The sequence below is a fragment of the Engystomops pustulosus genome, chromosome 1 (genome assembly GCF_040894005.1).
Source record: "Engystomops pustulosus chromosome 1, aEngPut4.maternal, whole genome shotgun sequence".
Taxonomy (NCBI): Eukaryota; Metazoa; Chordata; class Amphibia; order Anura; family Leptodactylidae; genus Engystomops; species Engystomops pustulosus.
The window spans coordinates 136,466,767-136,489,494 of record NC_092411.1 but is presented as its reverse complement, the minus strand read 5'-3'; the positions used below and the strand labels follow the sequence as shown (position 1 = coordinate 136,489,494).

The window sequence follows — 22,728 nt, the reverse complement described above, 5'->3', positions numbered from 1 at the left end:
GAACCTTCTGCTTCATCCATACTAGTCGTGTGCAAAAGCTGATTACTCTGTCTCAAGAAATATTCAACTGCATACAACTACTGCCACCTTCAGGGCAAGCTCAGCATTTCAGCCTCCTCTGCCACTTGTACTGTTGGACTCTATGGCTGTCATCATTAGAACACTTCTACATACCTTCAATATCTCAAACAGCTAATGCAGGCCATTAACATTTTACACAATGACTTTACAGAATTGCTTCGATGAAATTCCACATTCAGTCATAACCATTACTTACTATAAATAATATCTCTGTGAATAATGACACACAATACATGCCAGAAACCAGAGAAGGTGATACTAATATGTATTCCTACCTCTGTGTATGTCATGAAGAAAGAATAATTAGAGGGGGAATGACAGGCGTTTAATTCTGAGGTAAAGGGCAGCATGTTAATTCTCTCTTGTCATTCTCTGAAATGCAGAAGCTGGTTTTGCAGAATTAACATATAATGAGCAATTTTATCACTGTTAGACAGCACAGGAATGGACTACTTGAAACCAGGGGTGATAACCATTGTATTTGGAGCTTTGGTGATCAGCAGGGGGCCTCATACAGAACAAGGATTCAGCTGATTCTCTCTGATTAAAGAACCAGAAAAAATAGGATCTTGACCAGTTTTTTCTCTAGATACTGGCGTACATTTACTTGCCCGGTCTGCAAAGTTCACCGAAAGTGCATTGTCCGATGATAATGGACTGTGCCGCGATTCACTAAGACCTTGCCCCTGATATTCGGCATGTGTCGCTTCCCTGCTCAGGTCTAAGTTCACCTTCTTCTTCCTGATGTATGTAAGTGCTTGAACTTGCGATACATTTTGAATTTTAAATCCTGTACTCAGTCCAAATCCGTTGGATCGTCTGACGGCTCACCCCCCTCCTCCCCCACAATGTCTGTCGCTTGAAAGCCAGCACAACTGCGCCAAAAAACGATTGCATGTGACACAATTCCAGCACAACCCCCTGTTAAATACCTGTCAAAGCCATGCAAATCCCCAAAACAGTGAACCGTCCGACGAAAATGAGCAGCGCAACACATAGTATATAAGTCCCACTGTGTTGGGATCCAGAGGACACTGATACAGTTTAAAGCTATGGAAGCAATGTACTCTGCTCTGCAATATGGAGTAACTTATGCATTAACAGTGCCCTAGATATAGCTTTGCTTGGGGCCCCAGCAAAGCCAAGTCTACTTTGCTAGAGTCCACCAGAGAACCTGACAGCCCACCTTTCAGCTATAACATAGAGGTGTTGGTACATTGTACAGCCTAGTGAGTCTTGGCACACTTGCTGGTGGGCCAGTCTGACCTTGCTTCTAAATCATGCATTGTCGAAAACACAGGATTTATCCTTCACTGTAGGGTAATAAATTCATTCATGTATTTTAATTTCCAGTCAACTCTTTGAGTATTCAAAGAATATGCAAAGAATGTGCAAAGAAATTGACTACTTCCTCCTGTCATTTCTACACATGCAAGGACAGAAAAAGTGTCTTTATGCATGTGATGTCCTTGATCTTAGCTTTTTGAACCTCTCTGACTTATGAAAATGGGATTGTTGAATGTCAATAAATCTGAATACTGAAGATTAACTAAAGAAGTCCTTCTAGAAATCAACAGAAAGTGTAAATTGGTGTATGTAATTATACATAGAAATGTACAGAATAATAAACATTTTCCTTGACTGTATAATTTATATACTGTATCTGCAATGAAAAGAAAAGACATACATCCTCCATCCAGAGATTTACACATATTCCACTTTATCTGGCTCTACAGTGCTACACGTGCCATTTGTTAGCGGCTTCTATAATTCCTATAACACCAAATCTCCGGATGAAGCTTCAATTATATCCGCCAACAAATGTATGTATGTATCACACAAGAAGGCGGAGAAAAGTCATTGAAAATAGCAGGTTTTTTTTATTGATGATTAAGTTTATATTTTAACCCTGAGATGTACAGTGGTGCTTGAAAGTATGTGAACCCTCTATATTTCTGTATATAAAACAAGAAACCTCTTGATGCAATGGGTCACACTGAATAACGAAAGTAAGGTTTCACATTCCTTTGGAACATGTCATATGAAAAGTTCACAAACTTTCAAACACCACTGTGGTTTTTTGTTGCAACTGAAAGGCATTTTTATGCAGGGCCCCAATAGCCCTCTTGACTTTTGTAAGGTGAGTCCTAATTAACCCTTTCATGGTTGTCCCGGTACCAGGGACTTGAACATAAAACCAAGACACACGTCAGTCTCTTATGTCCTCCCGGAGGGAACCACTGTTGCGCCATACAGAAATGTACTGTATAGGTGGAGTCCCCATCAGGTGGAGCACAGAGGAAAATGCTTTCGTAGAAGAATTTCCTCTGTAACATGGTAAAGTACAGAGGCTTCCGGAGCTCTATTTGACATTAAACACTTGAGGAACAGTGTCCAGCATAACCGGTGGTGTTACCTAAGCATCATATATATATATGTACATATATTTTTATTTTTATATACACTGCTCAAAATAATAAAGGGAACACTTAAATGCAATATAAATCCAAGTAAATCAAACTTCTGTGAAATCAAACTGTCCACTTAGGAAGCAGCACTAATTGACATCAATTTCACAGGTAATTAGCAAGACTCACTTAATAAAGGAGTGGTTCTGCAGGTGGGGACCACAGACCACTTCTCAGTACCAATGCTTTCTGGCTGATATTTTAGTCGATTTTGAATGTTGGTGGTGTTTTCACACTCAAGGTAGAATGAGACTGACTCTACAACCCACAAAAGTGGATCAAACCTATACACGAAAAACAATACCAAAAAAGAGGGGGAGCATATAATACTAAAATAGTCAAAGTTTATTAGATCCAAATTAAAAATAGAACATATCAACAAGGTGGTTACAAGGCATGAAACATGTAGGTGCTGGGCAGCAAATACACATATAAAATTGAATGGTAATAACTGACATTCATAAAGTGCATAGTGCAAGGCCAGGAGATTGATGCATAGTAACACGGGTAATATTGCATAAAAATGGCGTTGCATAAACACACGCAAAGTGCATACAAGATAAAGTGACAAGTGTTACCTGATGGCAAATTAGTAATGCAGCACAGAGGGTGAAAGGCTGCCCAGCACCTCCCCTGGGGAGGATCAGCTTGTAGTGTATTTTTCTACTTCAATGTTGTGAGTGACTCCTAATCCAAAATTAGATTTTCATTGATGATTTTTTTTGTGATTTTTGTTCTCAAGGGTGGGGTGGTCAGATATACAGAAAACCCATCCTGCCTTTGTTTTCTTTTTGTTTCTAAAACTTGCAATCTAAAGAAAATTTGATAGTCTTATAGCATACAAAAGAGTAATGCCTGATATCAGTCTCCATAGAAACAACTATAATTTAAACTCTTATAAAATGCATACAAATGTTAAGGATTACAGCTTAAATGTAAATGTCTTATCCCTCAAACATTTACCAATTTAACCCTTTCACAACTGGCCTACTTAAAAATACTTTAGGCAGTGGTGAAATGGTCTATGGAGAGGACTAAAAGACTGAGCCCTCTTGGGTGTTAGCTGAATTATACAAATGAGACCTGCCGGTAACTGTTGCAGTCAGTGCTGAGACTTAAAAGCACTGCAAATAGGAGCCACCATCTTTAAATGCACCTATGATGTTAATGGAGGGTGCCGATTTTGAGCTACTACAGCCATGAGTCTTCTATGAATGATGCAACAAGTGCTTCACACTTGGATTTGGGGATTCTCTGCCTCTCCAGTTCCCTCAGGTTGGATGGTAAATGTTAGTCTCATTGTCAAGTCTCTCCAGAGGTGCTTCATTGGGTTTAGGTCACAGAGTTATTCTGAAGCCACTGCTTTGTTATGTTAGCTGTGTGTCCATGGTCATTGTGTTGTTGGGAAGTGAAACTTCGGCCCAGTCTGAGGTCCATAGTACTCTGGAAGAGTTTTTCATCCAGGGTATCTCTGTACTTGGCCGCATTAATCTTTTCTTCAATTGCAACGGGTCTTCCTGTCACTGCAGCTGAAAAACTACCCAATAGCATGATGCTTCCACCAACATGTATCACTGTTGGGATTGTATTTGGCAAGTGATGAGCAGTGTCTGGTTTTCTCCACACATACCAGTTAGAATTAACATCAGACAGTTCAATCTTCATCTCATCAGACTAGAGAATCTAATTTCTCATAGTCTGGAAGTACTACATATATGTTTTTGAAAATTGTATGCAGGCTTTCATGTCTTGCACATGAGAGGCATCTGTCAGCACACTCTACCATAATGGCCAAACTGGTGTAGGGCTGCATTGAAAGTTGACTTTGTGGAACTTTCTCCCATCTCCCTACTGCATCTCTGGAGCACATCCACAATGACCTTGGGATTCTTCTTTACCTCTGTCACCATGGCTCCTCTACCATGATTGCTTAGTTTGGCTGGAAGGCCAGGTCAAGGAAGAGTTGTGGTCATCCTAAACCTGCATAATCCATTTAAGGATTATAGAGATCACTGTGCTCTTAGGAACCTTGAGTGCTGCAGAAATTCTTTTGTAACCTGGACTAGTTCTGTGCCTTGCAATAATTCTGTCTCTGGGTTTTCTTAGGCAGTGCCTTAGACATCATGATTCTCATGCAGTGTGAGCTGTAAAGTCTTATATATACAGGTGTGTACCTTTCCTAATGAATTTTAATCAATGTAATTAAACACAGCTGGGAATCAATAAAGGACCTGAACCATCTCAAGGAGGATCAGAAATGGGCAGCATGTGAGTGTCACAGCAGAATACTTATGACCATGTGATATTTCAGTTTTTCATATTTAATAAATTACCAAAATATCTACATTTCTGCATGTATAGAAGAGTGCATTCATGTGTGTATAGAAGTATTGGTGTATTCATGTATGTATGACGGTATACATGTGTGTATATTTAAGTGTATAGGTGTATAAATGAGTGTATGAATATATGTGTATGAGGGTATAAATGTGTGTAAATGAAAGGAAAACAACCCAGAAATATACAATAATATACACATATCTTACACTTTAACATACTTTTGGAGACTTGTTTAAATGGGTTTTACTTTGAGATGGGTGGGTGTGTGACAGAAGACAGAGATTGAAGCAGACAGTACTGTCCATTGTATAGTGGTGGTTCAAGGTGTCTACAGACTCAGCTACTATTCACTTCAGCGACAGCTCCCTGCAGTATCCCTGCACCACCACTACACAAGGGACAGCACTGTCTGCTTCTGTATCTGTCTTGTGGGTAGTAAAGCTGCTGGCAGTCCTGTTCTTAGCTGATCAATGGTGGTGTCATATCCCCATCCATCTCATACTGATAATCTACACTCACCAGCCACTTTATTAGGTACACCATGCTAGTAACGGGTTGGACCCCCTTTTGCCTTCAGAACTGCCTCAATTCTTCGTGGCATAGATTCAACAAGGTGCTGGAAGCATTCCTCAGAGATTTTGGTCCATATTGACATGATGGCATCACACAGTTGCCGCAGATTTGTCGGCTGCACATCCATGATGCGAATCTCCCGTTCCACCACATCCCAAAGATGCTCTATTGGATTGAGATCTGGTGACTGTGGAGGCCATTTGAGTACAGTGAACTCATTGTCATGTTCAAGAAACCAGTCTGAGATGATTCCAGCTTTATGACATGGTGCATTATCCTGCTGAAAGTAGCCATCAGATGTTGGGTACATTGTGGACATAAAGGGATGGACATGGTCAGCAACAATGCTCAGGTAGCCTGTGGCGTTGCAACGATGCTCAATTGGTACTAAGGGGCCCAAAGAGTGCCAAGAAAATATTCCCCACACCATGACACCACCACCACCAGTCTGAACCGTTGATACAAGGCAGGATGGATCCATGCTTTCATGTTGTTGACGCCAAATTCTGACCCTACCATCCGAATGTCGCAGCAGAAATCGAGACTCATCAGACCAGGCAACGTTTTTCTAATCTTCTACTGTCCAATTTCGATGATGTTGTGCAAATTGTAGCCTCAGTTTCCTGTTCTTAGCTGAAAGGAGTGGCACTCGGTGTGGTCTTCTGCTGCTGTAGCCCATCTGCCTCAAATTTCGACATACTGTGCATTCAGAGATGCTCTTCTGCCTACCTTGGTTGTAACGGGTGGCGATTTGAGTCACTGTTGCCATTCTATCAGCTCGAACCAGTCTGCCCATTCTCCTCTGACCTCTGGCATCAACAAGGCATTTCCGCCCACAGAACTGCTGCTCACTGGATGTTTTTTCTTTTTCGGACCATTCTCTGTAAACCCTAGAGATGGTTGTTCGTGAAAATCCCAGTAGATCAGCAGTTTCTGAAATACTCAGACCAGCCCTTCTGGCACCAACAACCATGCCACGTTCAAAGGCACTCAAATCACCTTTCTTCCCCATACTGATGCTCGGTTTGAACTGCAGGAGATTGTCTTGACCATGTCTACATGCCTTAATGCACTGAGTTGCCGCCATGTGATTGGCTGATTAGAAATTAAGTGTTAACGAGTATTTGGACAGGTGTACCATATAAAGTGGCCAGTGAGTGTATACTACTGAAAGACTATTAAAATCTTTATTTAAAGGTTTTGCAGCAACATGCATAATGGTGCAAAATGGTGCAAAGTTTGAACATATCCTTCTTGTAATCCCTGCTCATCTTCATTGAAATGGTTAATTGACACATTGGGGCTTAGTTACTAAGGGTCCGCGCATAACACTTTCGTAGGATTTTCTAAGATTTTGGGATTTGCGCCGCTGTGACAGGTATTTAAGTGGGGATTGTGTTACACGCGATTGGATTTTGGCACAGTGGCGCCAGCTTTCATGCAACAGAAATTGGAAGACGGGCTGTCTGAAGATCCGACTGATTAGGGCTCAGCACGAGATTTAAGATTCAATTTGTGTCCCAAGACAATGCACTTACATACACCAGGAAAAAGAAGGTGAACTCCTGTGGAACTGAGCGGGGAAGTGACACGTGTATATAGGATATAGGGCGCATGATCTTAGTGAATTGCGGCAGATGTAAATTCCAGTCGGACAATGCACTTTCGGGATAGCGCAGGAAGGGTAAGTAAATGTTAATTTACCATTAAGTTTGCTCTTTGACTGCAAAGTAGCTGCAAAGTTTGAACATAGATGTTATACATGTTATGCCTAGGGAATGTAGGGTGTATTTGAGCAATGAACTTGGCAATTGAGAAAGCCCCATAGAAATAAAAGAATAGAAGCACCACTGTACAATGGTGACTCCACTGAGACAGGAGACAATGGGCCACATTTATCAAAACTAGTGCAGTCTGTACTATGCGCCTATTGGGGGTAATTTATCATACACTTGTGCTCATGCGCAGCCCGATACATCAAGAGGCTTTGGTCTCTTGATGTATATTGCAGGGCCCGGCACCACGAATATCTCTAGAAATAAATGTGGCGGGCGACTTTTCACATGTATAAATTTGCTGCAACAAGTATGCCGGCATAGGGGCAGCAAATTCCCGTGCTGGCCCACTCATGGCCGACCGCACCCTCTTCTTGGCTGGCCTCGCTCCCCCTTCACGCCCCTTCACGCCCTACTGGCGTGAAGGTGGAGGATGTGGCAATAAACTAGCATTTGCGATTATTTCAGGGCTTCTACGCCACTGACGTGTTGCAGATGCCCTTATAAATATCCCCTATTGAGTGTGTAGAATGTACCAGATTCATCAAAACTGGTTCATGATCTTCATTAATCTGGCACACCCTGCAACATTTTTTGGTGCACCTTTATCATATAGAGTGTGACACAATTCTGTCAAGCCGCAGTGATAAATGTGGCGCACGGTCTGGTGCACTGGAACATCCTTTAGGTGCAGAATTTTGTGCCGCAGCAGACACAGTGCAGCCGCGACACAATACTTGTGCAAACACTTCATTTGTACGTGTGCAAGAAATTTGCACTTTCTTTTTAGTGCAAAGTCAGATAGAAAACTGACACAAACACTTAATTAAATCTGGGCCAATGTGTTCTCATAATTAATAGGAACTATGTTGATAAGAGATAAGTTATTATTGGTGGGCAATCTCTATTTAACCTCTACTGAAGACCAAGTTTTTCTTCTATTTCTAGCTTGTGTTATTAAAAAAAAAAAAAAACACTTCAAACTTAATTTTCATGAAAAGCTAGTAGAGAACCATTTTTCAGATCATGTTGCTTTGTTCCATTTTAATATCCAGCCAGGCTGCATTTATATTCTGAGTATGCTTCTCCCTTCATGCTGTTTGCATAAGTATAAAAGTAGATATGACAACATCACACTCCTTCAATTGACTAGCAAAACTCTGGGCAAAGAAGAAAAGGAATCATCCAAGAGTCCTTCAGGTCAATCACTATAGGCAGTTTTATCCAGCTGACAACAAGCCTCACTAACATATTCTCTGCATGAAAGTCAGTTAGGCACTGATTCATTGATAGGTGACAGTGGGTAGAGCGTGGTGAGTTCCTGTGGGGATTTCTTTATTGAAAACTTTGCATTAAGACATAATTGACCAAAGCACATAAACAATATTGTTGACATACTGTATACTGTAGATCATTTTCTCAGTATGTACTTAGAGAATATAGCTATTGTAACTGAGCCCAGGAGCCCAAAGCTACTCCAGCGTATACGAGGGCACAGTACAATTAATGCAATGCGATATACGGGGGACTAAAACAGATTTTGCATTGGTGCATATTTTTATAGGAAAGCTTAAAGTTAAATCTGTTCTACGTGGGTTCTGTTAGCCTTGGAAGAAAATAGATGTTTATTCTTAAAGTGCACAAACTTTGTGCAAGTGTACATGTTTCAGATGATAATAATAAAACACCACTTACGCCCAAAGGGTTTGTCTCATTTCTGTCCATTGCCCAACCCGTGCTCTTTGCTCTGTCAGTAATCTTAAATTATTCTCTTCTTCAATCTGAACCTCGCACTCACGTTTTCAGGACTTTTCCTGAGCTGCACCAATTCACTGGAATGCCCTTCCCGGGACTGTAAGACAAATACCTTACTTCCAAAGCTTCTCTTAAAACCTCCAAAAATCTCTTCAACTTCAACTCTCTGTTTACTATCGCATCCTGTGTACTCCTCCTTCCCATTATCCGGCAAACATCAGATACAAAGCTACAGACTTATCTGCAGTCTTATTGACCTTGGACTCTGTATATAAGCTGATGACTGGTTTAAGCAGCAGTATTTTTATTTGCTAAATTGTTTTTATTCTCTCTAGAATGGCTTGACCATTATACAAGCTCTTATACCTCTTGTTTCACCCCCTTCATCCTCATAGTCTGTAAACTCTTGCGAGCAGGGCCCTCACTTTTATTGTTTTATATGACTATGTTTTTCTCTGTATTATCCTATTTTATTTGTATATGTCACACACAATCTGTAAAGTGCTATGGAATATGACTATACTTTATAAATAAAGATTATTATTATTATTGTTATTAATATTATATGCTGCAATATAGAAGATGGACATTAAAATGGAGATCTGCTACTCAGTATTACCTGTATAAGCGGTTTGTATTATTACTACGGTAACAGAGCAAAAAAAACCTGTTGGATCATCACTGGGAGCAGAGCACAAGTGGTAGGAGGAGTTACTTAGAACTAAAGAATCTTGGGACTTGTAGTTTCCAGTGGCGGCCATCTTGGTGATAACTCTGCATACTTTAGAGAGTCCATAAAACCAAACTATTTAAGCTCCATTTTGTGACTAATTACATTGAGTTTTGTTTCAATCATTTATTTATAGCATCATGGGTTTTTGTGACAAACGTTCATATTCCCAGAATACCCCTTTGAGCAAGAGTAAAGATTGACGTATCATGGAACAAAGGATAGGTACACTACTGCCCAACTTTCAAGAAGCAAAACTTTTAAACACATGTGTTCTGACAGTGTTTTAGTTAGACAGAAAATACAACCCAAGTAGTATCATCAGTCAGTCTATAAGTAAATAAATTATCAGATAACTTACCGCACATTCGTCCTTTTAGTACAGAACCAGGTCTACAATAAAGAATAGCTTTTCCTTCCTCTAATGAATTACTATCGGCAATAATCATTTCTGAAGAAAAGTGGAAAGAGTATAGAGGCTCCTTACGAAGAGTCCTCTTCAGCCTATTTGTTATGGTTTCCAAAGTTTTCAGGAGACGCTCTTGGTTACTTAATTCAACAGAGTCATTCCTTCTCTCTGGCAATGGTACACTTGCTGGAAATAAAAATGGTGGCAGGTGTTAGAACATTAGAAAAAGAGAATAATTTTTTGTGTAGTCGATATGGCAGATGTCTTCAGACCATTGTTAGAAGCCATAATATCACATGATGTTTGGACAGATGTTCCCAGACATTAAATAAAGATAAATGGGGCATAAAGATGCATACTTTCAGCATATGACAAGATACCACGTGATAGCTCTTCTTCCAAAACTATTGTGAAATATGTTACCTTCACATCAAGACGAAGATTTGAAAGAACATTAACTAGAATGGATTGCACTTTAGTTCCACCCTTACATCTTAAAGACTGAAGAACCATAAGAGTAGTTACATTTTTTTTCTTATTTTCAATTTTTAAGGTTTTTTAAGAAATGGCATTATGAAGTTCATTGAGGCATCTGGCGGACCTATCAACTAACTTTAGTGTTAAAAGTCAGAAATAATATATAGCATTCTGGCTGTATACATTTTGCATTTGTAGCAGAACATGGCTTTGTTTTCAGGGAGATATGTACTGCTTACCATCTAAAGTCTTTTATATAAAGTCTTTGTCTGCATAACAATCACCAGAACAATTAAACATTTACACATTTGAAAGACAGAATTATTGCATGATTGGTCCATTATTGAATCTGTGTAAAGGATCCTTATAGCATACATTACACATGACTCATAGAGTGACCTTTGTATTCTACTTGGTTATCCTCAGCCAAACCTATACCAGCATCATCAGATTTAAAGAATTAATGGGTAGTATTTACAAAAAGAAGTAAAAACATATTTTATTAGGTATGCATTAAAAATATCTGTGTTTGTAATAGGATCGACTTTTTGTCTTAGTCGTCATTCACTGTAAACACTCGTTGATAGAAATCAAAGAGCAGTTATCTTTAGGGATATGTTATGGATCACTAGGATTCATATTGGGACATACACTCACTGGCCACTTTATTAGGTAGACCATGCTAGTAACGGGTTGGACCCCATTTTGCCTTCAGAACTGCATCAATTCTTTGTGGCATAGATTCAACAAGGTGCTGGAAGCATTCTTCAGAGATTTTGGTCCATATTGACATGATGGCATCACACAGTTGCCGCAGATTTGTCGGCTGCACATACATGATGCGAATCTCCCGTTCCACCACATCCCAAAGATGCTCTATTGGATTGAGATCTGGTGACTGTGGAGGCCATTTGAGTACAGTGAACTCATTGTCATGTTCAAGAAACCAGTCTGAGATGATTCCAGCTTATGACATGGCGCATTATCCTGCTGAAAGTAGCCATCAGATGTTGGGTACATTGTGGTCATAAAGGGATGGACATGGTCAGCAACAATACTCAGGTAGGCTGTGGCGTTGCAACAATGCTCAATTGGTACCAAGGGGCCCAAAGAGTGCCAAGAAAATATTCCCCACACCATGACACCACCACCACCAGCCTAAACCGTTGATACAAGGCAGGATGGATCCATGCTTTCATGTTGTTGACGCCAAATTCTGACCCTACCATCCGAATGTCGCACCAGAAATCGAGACTCATCAGACCAGGCAATGTTTTTCCAATCTTTTACTATCCAATTTCGATGAGCTTTTGCAAATTGTAGCCTCAGTTTCCTGTTCTTAGCTGAAAGGAGTGGCACCCAGTGTGGTCTTCTGCTGCTGTAGCCCATCTGCCTCAAAGTTCGACATACTGTGCGTTCAGAGATGCTCTTCTGCCTACCTTGGTTGTAACGGGTGGCAATTTGAGTCACTGTTGCCATTCTATCAGCTCGAACCAGTCTGCCCATTCTCCTCTGACCTCTGGCATCAACAAGGCATTTCCGCCCACAGAACTGCCGCTCACTGGATTTTTTTTCTTTTTCGGACCATTCTCTGTAAATCCTAGAGATGGTTGTTCGTGAAAATTCCAGTAGATCAACAGTAGATCAGAAATATTCAGACCAGCCCTTCTGGTACCAACAACCATGCCACGTTAAAAGGCACTCAAATCACCTTTCTTCCCCATACTGATGCTCGGTTTGAGCTGCAGGAGATTGTCTTGACCATGTCTACATGCCTAAATGCACTGAGTTGCCGCCATGTGATTGGCTGATTAGAAATTAAGTGTTAACGAGCAGTTGGACAGGTGTACCTAATAATGTGGCCGGTGAGTGTATGTCCATAGAGTTTGTTAGGTTCTATGTGCTATGTCTCTTTATTCCACAATTGCCCCATGTAGTTCAAAAGGTGCTACGCGCTACAACTCCTTATTGCATATAAAATCCATAAGGTGCTGTGTGCTAAGTCTCTTTGCCCCAGACCCCATAAGAGGATATCCTATTTGTGTGCTTCCATTTATTGTCCTTTATTGCACATTGGTCCCAAGTGTCATTGACTCCATATTGCACAAGTCCCTTGTCTCTGCAGCCTAGCCATAATATTTCATACTCTCTCTCGTATGGGTCTGCAAAAATCTTATCTGTAAATACAAATCTCCTGTTCTCATGATTGATTCCACAACATCCTTTCCCTAAACTCTCCTGCCTCCTCTTTACATTATCCCTATTCTGTCCTACGCGTTTCTCCAGAGATTCTACGGGTTCTTCAGGGACTAGAACTGGTAGTACACGCAGTGGCAATAATAATGTTACAGCAATAACGGCAATGTCTTTCAAGCGAATAGTATAATTCTGGCAAATGATAAGCTCCCCATTTCATGAGTTCTTCCAAATGCTGAATATATATCACACTAAAATGTGCTTAACATGAACCCATATAACCACGAGTTAACAAAGATTTGTTTATTTACATGTGTTCTGATTCATTTTCTAGGATATTTTTGTACATACCTGTAATATTAAAAACAAACTTAACTTTTTGATCTGTTGATGGAATATCCATCCTCTTATGTCTTTTAACACGTAGATGTGATGTGGCATCAGATGTGGACTTTTCACCTACTTCCCCCTCTGTTACATCAAAAACATCATCATAAGAGTAATCCAATCTATTGGCAGCACCCCAGCCACCGGGTCCTAGAAACATTAATACATGAGTTAAATTTGATTTTTTTATATACTATATAAAATAGGGGCCATAGAGCAATATAAAATACGAAAATCTCAAATGTTAATCGTCCACTCACCTATAGCAAATCCATTCTCATAATCATAATTATATTCTAGGCACTGTTGCTGGTACTGATCTTCAAGGCGGCAATCAATGTCATCAACATCACTACAGAAGGATGGAACCTGTAGATAATATCATTCTATTAAACAGTGCAAAAACCAATTCATTGAAGTAAGTAGCCAAAACAGAAATAAAACAAAAAGGCAAGTGGCACATGACTGTAAATCATGAACTATGATTTCACCGGATGTCATGGACAACCCACAGTGCAGAGGAGAGGACTCCATGCATCATCACTGATATATTATCTTGCACCATGCATCACAGTTATGATCTCTTCTTCCTCCAAGAAACAGAACTGACCAAGGTTATGTGCTGCTGGCCTAAGGCGCATTGCCCACAAGCAAGTTTGATGCTGACTTGAACACTCTGCACCGGAACTGAACTGACAAACTCACTGAACTGTGTTCTGTTCAGGATGCTGATCGTTCGGACACCCGTGCAAGCACATGGTGCGAGTTGAACATATCGAATTCGCTAGTGGGAGATAGAACTAAATAGGTTGTATATCTTTTGTACGTCTGCAGCACACAGAAAGATGAATTAAAGGGATTATAAACCTTGTTATCATAATGGATGGAAACCAATTAAGTGATGATCATAGACCACTGGGTGCTACAGTGATTTTCCAGATTAAAAGTAATGTTTCCCAATTGCAAACATTAGGAGAAAATTAAAATATCCTCACCCGTGAATTCTAGTTTTAAAAAAAGTTGCTAAATAAAGTATTTACAACCACTTTTCACAGACATTTTGCAACACTTTGAATACTCTTAAAACCACCTACTCGCCATAAATATTCCATTAATACATCTGCTGGCATGTCTTTTTTTTCTCAAGACACTAGTACAAGTAAAAAGTTTTATGGTGATGTTCAGAAAGCATTTTAAAATAATAATAATACATGTTGTCTGTCCTATCTGTCATATATATATATATATATATATATATATATATATATATATATATATATATATATATATTTATATATACATATATTAATTTAATTGTATGATATTGCATGCGTATATCATATTTATGTAATATTATTTCTAATTAAAGTTTACTTTGGCCCACATTTATCAAAAACAGTGTAGTTGACCTGTGAAGTGTGTGTAAGTTCTATGAATTTATGTACATCTTCAAGAGAGGCCTGGATGCCTTTCTGGAGAGCAAAAATATCACGGGTTATGGGGAAAAAACAGTTGTTTAATTCCTAAAGGTTGAACTTGATGGACCTGCATCTTTTTACAGCCTTATTTACTATGATATCACATGAATCTGATGCCCCCTGCACTGCCCCAACGGTGCACAATTTTTTTTATAAGGCGTGAAACACAATTCTGTTGGGGACTTGATGATTAATGTGGTGCACAGTCCACAGTACAGCTGTGACATAAATGTGTCGCGGAAAGTTTACAAAATACAAGGGCAACCAATCTGCATTGAAAAGAATGTTTCAATTCAGACAAAGAAATGGTACGGGGAATTTAATAAATATGGGCCAAATGTTTGTCGAAAAACATAATTTGCATAATTAACGTGCATTAACGTGTTTCCATTGCAAGCTAAATTCTATTGTTGATGGTGTTTAAGGCTTGTTTCAGACAAACAGCTTTGGTCAGTGAAATGTGGTTATTGTGATGGCCACATTTAATAAACTGAACATTGTCCCATATATGGACAATGCCTTATACGATATATTGACAAAGCCTTATAAAACCTGTAAGGATGAATAATATTTTGTTAGTTGCACCAAATAAAAAAAATAATTTTTAGGGGATACACGGAGCAGTGGTGAATGTTAATTTTAAGGGAACCTGTCAGCAGAGATTCACCTAATAAACCACTACCAGTATGTAAAGGAGCAGTATAACAATTTCAAGATCATTTTTCTTTCATGGTGGCATCATCCAGAAATTCAATGCCAAGCTCTCCTCACCTCAGTACAGTCCCTTTGGTGTCTTTTACATGAATCACACTTCAAGAGTGTCAGTTTGTAATGTCACTTGATGTAGGGCCATCAGTTATAGCAGAGGTAGTGCTATGATGTTGGAGAGCTTATCTCCTTCGTGACTTTATAGAACCAATATCTCACTTCAAAATAGATTTTCTGGATGATGCCACCACCATGGGCAATGAAAGAAACATGATCTGGAAAGGGTTAAGCTGCTTAACAGCATACTGGTAGTGGTTTATTACATCAATTTCTGCTGACAGGTTCCCTTAAATACTGAAGCTCAGTGCATATACCATACTTTTTTTTTTACATACATTTCATTACTTTGCATAATAAAAATGCTTGAAAACAATTGAATAGTTGATTCAGCATTTATGAACTGTTATAACTTTTATTTAGTTCTCTCGACAAAACTGTATAATAGTTTTTCTGTAAAATCAGTTGACATTTTCATTGTTTGCATATGAAATTTTAATTGCTAATAATTACATAGTTTGCAAGACAGGATTAAAAAACTAGCAATCTGTCAAATAAATATTTGTAAAACGTTTTACACTGTTTACCGTTTAAGTAAAACAAGACAATCATTTTATGGCTCCATTTGTTATGGATGCGGTGTTACTATATTTTTTTAACAATAAAGCATTTTTAAGATTTTTTGCAAGGCTTTACATGCACTAAGAAATCAATGCATATCCTATAATTTCTAAATTAAGTATAGTGATATGATAGAGGTAAAACTACCCTCATAGCATTCATAGCAGTGTTTTATACTTTAATGTGTAGAAACCCTAGGACATTGCTTGACTTTAAAGTTGTTTTCCAGCCTCCTACACTACTAGTGACCTATGGATAGGATGGGTTATTAATATTTGATTGAGGTGGGGGGCTACCTGGTGCTTTTACTGACCATTACACCTCAGTAAGGAGTAGAAGCTCTCTCTCAGCCTATCGACCATCTGGCTGGCAAAGCCGCAAACATTTACTTCAAGTGGAGCAGCTCATGAAGCGTTGACCCTGTTAACCTGCTTTGCACCATCTACTAGGTCATTTTTCAGTTCATAAATGTTGTACATTACAATATTTAGTATTAAATGTAAAATGTAAAATTCACAAAAACGTAAAAAAAAAACACCTACCATTTTACCGAGAGATGTCTGAAAAGCATCTGCAAAGTTTTTCAGCAGGTTGGTGTCATCACATCGTGTGGCTTTGTACAGCATTTCAAATGACTTAAATCCATGGTTAGCAAAACGTTTCACTGTAAATTGTAATTGAAGAGTTTTACAATCTCATTTTCAGAGCACTTAAATATTTATAGTAGCATTTGATGCTTAAAATCTTCTTTCACAACCATTAAAAAAAAAAACTCACCAGAGCAGTCAGGCCAGTCTGTCGTTTGTGGTGGGTTCCATAAACCATCTTTAAAAGTACAGTAGAAATTCTGGGATGAGCCTTCTGCAACTTCAAAGCCTTCTTTACACTGTAAGGTGCAGTTTACGCCATTTATGTCCTTGGAGCAAACAAATTGTCCATTTTGTGGTTTTGATGGAACCTCACAAGGTGAGCCTACAGGTAAGAAAAAAAAAGTATGTCTATTTCTAAAAGAGGGTGTTTAGGGAGGATTCCTGGTTAAAAAAAGAGAAAAGTTGCATTTTTCACCTAATCCCCCACCGCTCATGTTCTGCTCCAGCTACTACTCCCTAGTTCCTCTAGAGACACCAGTCAATAACCAGGGTGTCTAGCAGCAATTGCTCCGATGACTCATACACATAATTTTTTATCTTCAGGCTTGTGAAAAAATATACAAAGAATATTTTCAGCAGTCATAAAGCTTGGATCAGGGTCAGATTTATTTATTTTTTTTAATCAAGTTCAGCAACTTTTACATTAATATTAATTATCTGGTGTCTTTTAACCCATTAAGGATGCAGGGTTTTTTCGCTCATTTCTCGCTCTCCACCTTCAAAAATCCATAACTTTTTCATTTTTATGAGTACAGACCTGTGTGAGGGCTTATTTTGTGCGTAACAAATTTTACTTTCCCATAATGTTATTTATTTTATCATGCCGTGTACTGCGAAGCTGAAAAAAAATTCATGCATGTGTGTCACGTTCTTGTGGGCTCAGTTTTTAGGACTTTCATTCTTCACTCCAAATAACATGCCTACTTTATTCTTTGGTTCGGTGCAATCTTCTGAAGCTAATAACTTTTTCATACTTTGGTGCACGGAGCTGTGTGAGGTGTCATTTTTTGCGAAATGAGCCGACGTTTGAGGTCTGTGCAACATTTTGATCATTTTTTATTCCATTTTTTATGTGATGTAAAAAGGTGTAAAAGTCGCATTTCGGACATTTGGGCGCCATTTCCCGTCTCGGAGGTCACCGCCGGCCGTAACCGTTTTTATATTTTGATAGATTGGGCATTTTGGGATGCGGCGATACCTAATGTGTCTGTGATTTTTACTGTTTATTATGTTTTATATCAGTTCTTGTGAAAGGGGGGTGATTTGAATTTTTAATATTTTATGAATTTTTTTTATTTTATCTTTTTTTTTTCACCATTTCTTAGACCATCTACGGTACATTAACCCTAGATGGTCAGATCGCTCCTACCATATACTGGCATTTTTGCAGCTCGTTCATTACAATGAGCCACTGGCTCATTGTAACAAATCTGCAGAAGCCATTAAGCCTTGGGTCAAACGAAGACCCGAGGCTACCATGGCAACCGATCACCGCCCCCTGATGACGTTCAGGGGCGCGGCGATCGTAATAAAGATGGCGGCGCCCGCGCGCCGCCGTCTTTTAAATGCCGCCGGCGACTTTGCCGGCGGCAACGGACGGGTTAATAGCCGCAATTGGTGCAAGCACCGACTGCGGTTATTAGCGGTGGGGGTTTGCTGCAATATGCAACAACCCCCACCTTTGTATGAAGAGGACTCAGCCCGTGAGCCCTCTTCATACATTCCCTATACCTCTGCGCATTAGAGCTACGGCGTAGAGCGTTAACGGGTTAATGTAATTTAATAAGCTATTGCATTTTTTTGCCTTTAGAGTATAATGTATTATATTTATACTTGTATACTTTTAAGTAGAACATTTATCACTTTAGTGCTAACAAAAAGCTTAGATGAAAAAAGTTCATCCTTGACCAAACCAAGTCAACTTTCTATAGTACAAATGATATTTTAGATTCTACATATATTTTTTCAACAACTTACAATTTTATGTCTTGAATATCTTCGATATTAGTAATTAGTAGCTTTATGCATTCATTTATTGCAAACCTTTGTAAAACTTTATGATAACAATATGGTGGTGCTATTTAAGTCTGAAAAATGTTTTATGGCTTTAAAGGGGTTTTCCCATTTCGTCAAATTAATGTTATTGTTTGTGTAATGAAAAGTTAGATAATTTTCGAAATATACTTTCTGTATCAATTCCTTTCTAGATCTCTGCTTGCTTTCATTCTATTTAAGGCTTTTATGTTTACTGCCAGTGGACAGAAATCCGGCCATGGTCACACAGGTGCACGGCTTGTTATATTACACAGCTCTGATTACTCTCTATAATACTAATGAGCTGCGCACCTGTGTGACCATGGTCAGATTTCTTTCCACAAGAAGTAAACTTAGAAGCTTACTATAGAATGACAGAAAGCAGAGATCTAGAAAACTGTGAAGAATTGATACAGAAAGTATATTAGAAAATTGTATAATTTTTTAAAATACAAACAATAACATTAATTTGCCAAAATGGGAATACCCCTTTAAGCAACTAAAAGCCAATAAAACAGTAGTAATAATAAAGTTCTTGAGCCATATGACATCATTTGGATAGAAAAAAAACATCACAGAAGAGATTACTGGGTGGAAGACATGTCATACAGTACCTTTAATGATGATATGAATCTCACATGTTCTTGTATTGCCTGAAGGATCACTGGCAACATACTCAACAACCGTTTCTCCTTTAGGGAAAATATCTCCGGGAGAATGGGTTTTTGTAATAATTAATGGGGCACCTGGTAATATGTAAGAAATAGGAAAATGCAAAAAAACATAGATATTTCTATTAATTGATGTTGATTTAATGAATGATGATTTAATTGTCAAAAAATTCATAAGATTTATATTGTGCTGCTATTTGGTGAAGCAGCAGGAACTCCTTACACTATAGATCTCTATCATATAAGAAGCTCCGAACACAGCATTGATGTTGGCCGATGCACAGTGTTTCATGGACCGACAATGGCAATGTGAAACTGTTCTTATTTGGTCTCTAGGAGAAGAATATCTATACACTGCTCTCTCCCTCTCCTAGGTTCCCGACAGTGAGAACTTATTCAGATGCGTTTATATTCTGCATGCTGAAATTTTTTTCTCACTGTCTGCACATCCGTAAAAAAAAATGCACAAATGAACAGACCCATAGGAATCACTGGGTCCATATGCCATCTAATGGATATGTGGATAAATGGATAGCATGTAGGACTCAAAAACTGTCTGAATGAGCACTAAGGTAAAAGATCTGTGTGTGTGCGCAGATGTAGCAGAGCTATCTGTCTGCATGTTATAGAGCTGTTTGTGTGGGATGTACTGCAGAGATGTTTGTGTGACAATTTTTTTCTTATTTTTGATGTCCAAGGATGCATCATATAGTCAGATGCGTCTTAAAGTCCTAAAATACAGAGACATTGTGGGGTACAGTGTTAATAGACTGTGATTACATAAAGAGGCATTGTGTGCTATTTATACTCAATATCCACATCCATTGTTAACGCTAAAAAAATTATATTTTTTCCTAAAAAAACTAAAAATAAATGCAGATGGGTAAATAATGCATCCAAGTTTTTAACTTTTGAGCGCAGCTTTTTTTCCAGTAGTTAAGACACATGGCCAGTGTATGAAATTTACAGCTTGAATTTACAGCAATAAAGCATTCACTGTTGAAAAAAAGCTAATCTCAGAACATGATATGCTGTTTTCAGACCTGTCACTGCTGTTCAGTGCTATTTTGCTTTGATAACCATGTAATATGGATCTCACCAGAGTTGTCAGAGAATTGTGGCTCCTCCCAAGTAACACTTTGCTTGTTGTCACTTGCTTGAATGGCAGGCGGAGATCTGCATCTGTCTATGACTGGTGGATCTACATCTAAAAACATTTAAAACACTAATAAAAGTCATTCTGTAGGCTTATAAAAGCACAGGTTTCATATGTAACTCACTCTTCCCAATTCCCTCTACTTAGAGCATCTATGTCAGCGGTGGCGAACCTATGGCACGGGTGCCAGAGGTGGCACTCAGAGCCCTTCCTGTGGGCACTCAGGCCATCGTCCAAGGACAGAGTTCACCAAACACTGAATCTTCCTGCAGTCCAAGGCAACTTAAGAGATGCTATTTTAAAGTGACACTTTATTGGATGTTTGGAATTGCAGTGATAGTAAGAAGATGTTGACAAAACTGCATTATCTTTGGAAGTAATCCAGCTGGACCCACCATTCTTCCCGCACAGAGAGACCCTGTAGAGAAGCTACAATGATAGTCTGAATTTGCCCTCTTCTGTCAACTGTATTGGTGGCCTCAGGGGGCCGATACAATTGAAAGATGTGGAAGAACAAGTAACAATAAGTTACTGCTTAAAATTCCATGTTGGCACTTCACTGTAAATAAGTGGATTTTGGTTGTAGTTTGGGCACTCGGTCTATAAAAGGTTCACCATCATCTATGTACTCCAACATCACAAGACAGAATTCAGCTCAGATTTCATTTTATTATGAAGGAGGAAACATAAGGGGAACCTGAGTAATCAGAAAAAACAGCCCTTTTTATGTAATGTAAAGTTTTCTGTAGTCACGTGTACTGTACTTTTAATTCATGGAAACTTTGTGGAAATGTTGACGCCTATTTTGCTAATTAATCCAACAATTTATAACTTAAAATCCTAGGCATGTATGAGACTTTTCACTACAGGCACATTTTAGAATATTTATGACTGGTGTCTTAGCTTTTATCACCTATTTAATATGTAAATTCCATGTGTTCTAAATGTATTTAATCTACACTAATCGTCCTAGTTCAGCACAACTTGATATGGGTTTCAGTAGGGTTTTAATGGAGCCCTTAATAGAGCGTTATTAGAGAGAATCTGGAGTAGCTGTATTATTCTATTAAGAAAGCTGTAGGTGTTCTGTAGTTGGTGAATACTGCAGCTACCCTGCATTTATAATTAGCATTTACCGTTCAGTGGTTTCTAACTAATCCACTTAAATTGTTAAATTGCGCATTTATTTTTTGTTAATTTATTGCCACCTTCAGGTTGAACCATTTAAGTAAACAGCTCGCTGTAACAGTATGACATAATTGTCCAAGTGTGAGGACTGAATAATGGATCTGCAGAAAGGACAAAATCAGAGTGGCACAGCCCGGCATGCAATACGGTCAAAGTTTAAAGGACACCTGTCAGCAAGTCTCTGTAACTATTTCTGTCACCACTATGGGTTAGAGCAGTTTATTTCTTATGTAAATAAGGTTGGGAACATGGAGAGAGAAAGTAATGTCAATACCAATTATCCAGAAAATGTGTGGAAAGCAAGGACTGCTATGAACACCAACTATATGTACCTATATACAGGCCTTATACAACAAAGTACACAAAATAAATGTATAAATACCATAATATGGAAAACACAAAATTTTTATTGAACAAAATAATAATACACATATGATCACTGCAATAAAAACAACCCATAAAATCAATCCCTGGTGGACTAAAGGTACACCGCCATTCCTGTACAATCACATTGTAAACCACAGTCAGTCAATTCATTACAGGTGTAAACATAAGGTTTCAATGTAACACACAAGTCAATCGATATAATATATTACAAGTGTAAACAAGGGGTTTATAATGTAAACCTAATCTAAATAACATGGAACCTGGTAGGAGGTCATATAAACCAAACAAGACAAAATAAAGTGCATCGTGCAAAATAGCTATATATACCAACCAGGCTGCATATTGAACAGGAGATGTGGCGCTGTACCAGACAACCCCGACGTACGTTTCGCCGTCGCTTCCTCAGGGGGTAATCAACCCCCTGAGGAAGCGACGGCGAAACGTACGTCGGGGTTGTCTGGTACAGCGCCACATCTCCTGTTCAATATGCAGCCTGGTTGGTATATATAGCTATTTTGCACGATGCACTTTATTTTGTCTTGTTTGGTTTATATGACCTCCTACCAGGTTCCATGTTATTTAGATTA

The 22,728-nt window shown here is 38.8% G+C and overlaps 1 protein-coding gene across 4 annotated transcripts in view; it reads right to left on the bottom strand.

Moving 5' to 3' along the window:
* The window catches only part of SVEP1 (sushi, von Willebrand factor type A, EGF and pentraxin domain containing 1), a 238,977-nt gene that overhangs the window by 136,651 nt on the left and 79,598 nt on the right, over positions 1–22,728 (bottom strand). For all 4 annotated transcript variants that reach the window (XM_072154359.1, XM_072154368.1, XM_072154377.1 and 1 more), the window contains exons 10-16: positions 20,510–20,617; positions 19,354–19,485; positions 16,833–17,027; positions 16,598–16,719; positions 13,452–13,560; positions 13,156–13,341; positions 10,084–10,317 (exon numbers count right to left, since the gene is read on the bottom strand). In XM_072154359.1, the coding sequence (XP_072010460.1) occupies positions 10,084–10,317; positions 13,156–13,341; positions 13,452–13,560; positions 16,598–16,719; positions 16,833–17,027; positions 19,354–19,485; positions 20,510–20,617 (1,086 nt within the window). The remainder of the gene's footprint in view (positions 1–10,083; positions 10,318–13,155; positions 13,342–13,451; positions 13,561–16,597; positions 16,720–16,832; positions 17,028–19,353; positions 19,486–20,509; positions 20,618–22,728) is intronic.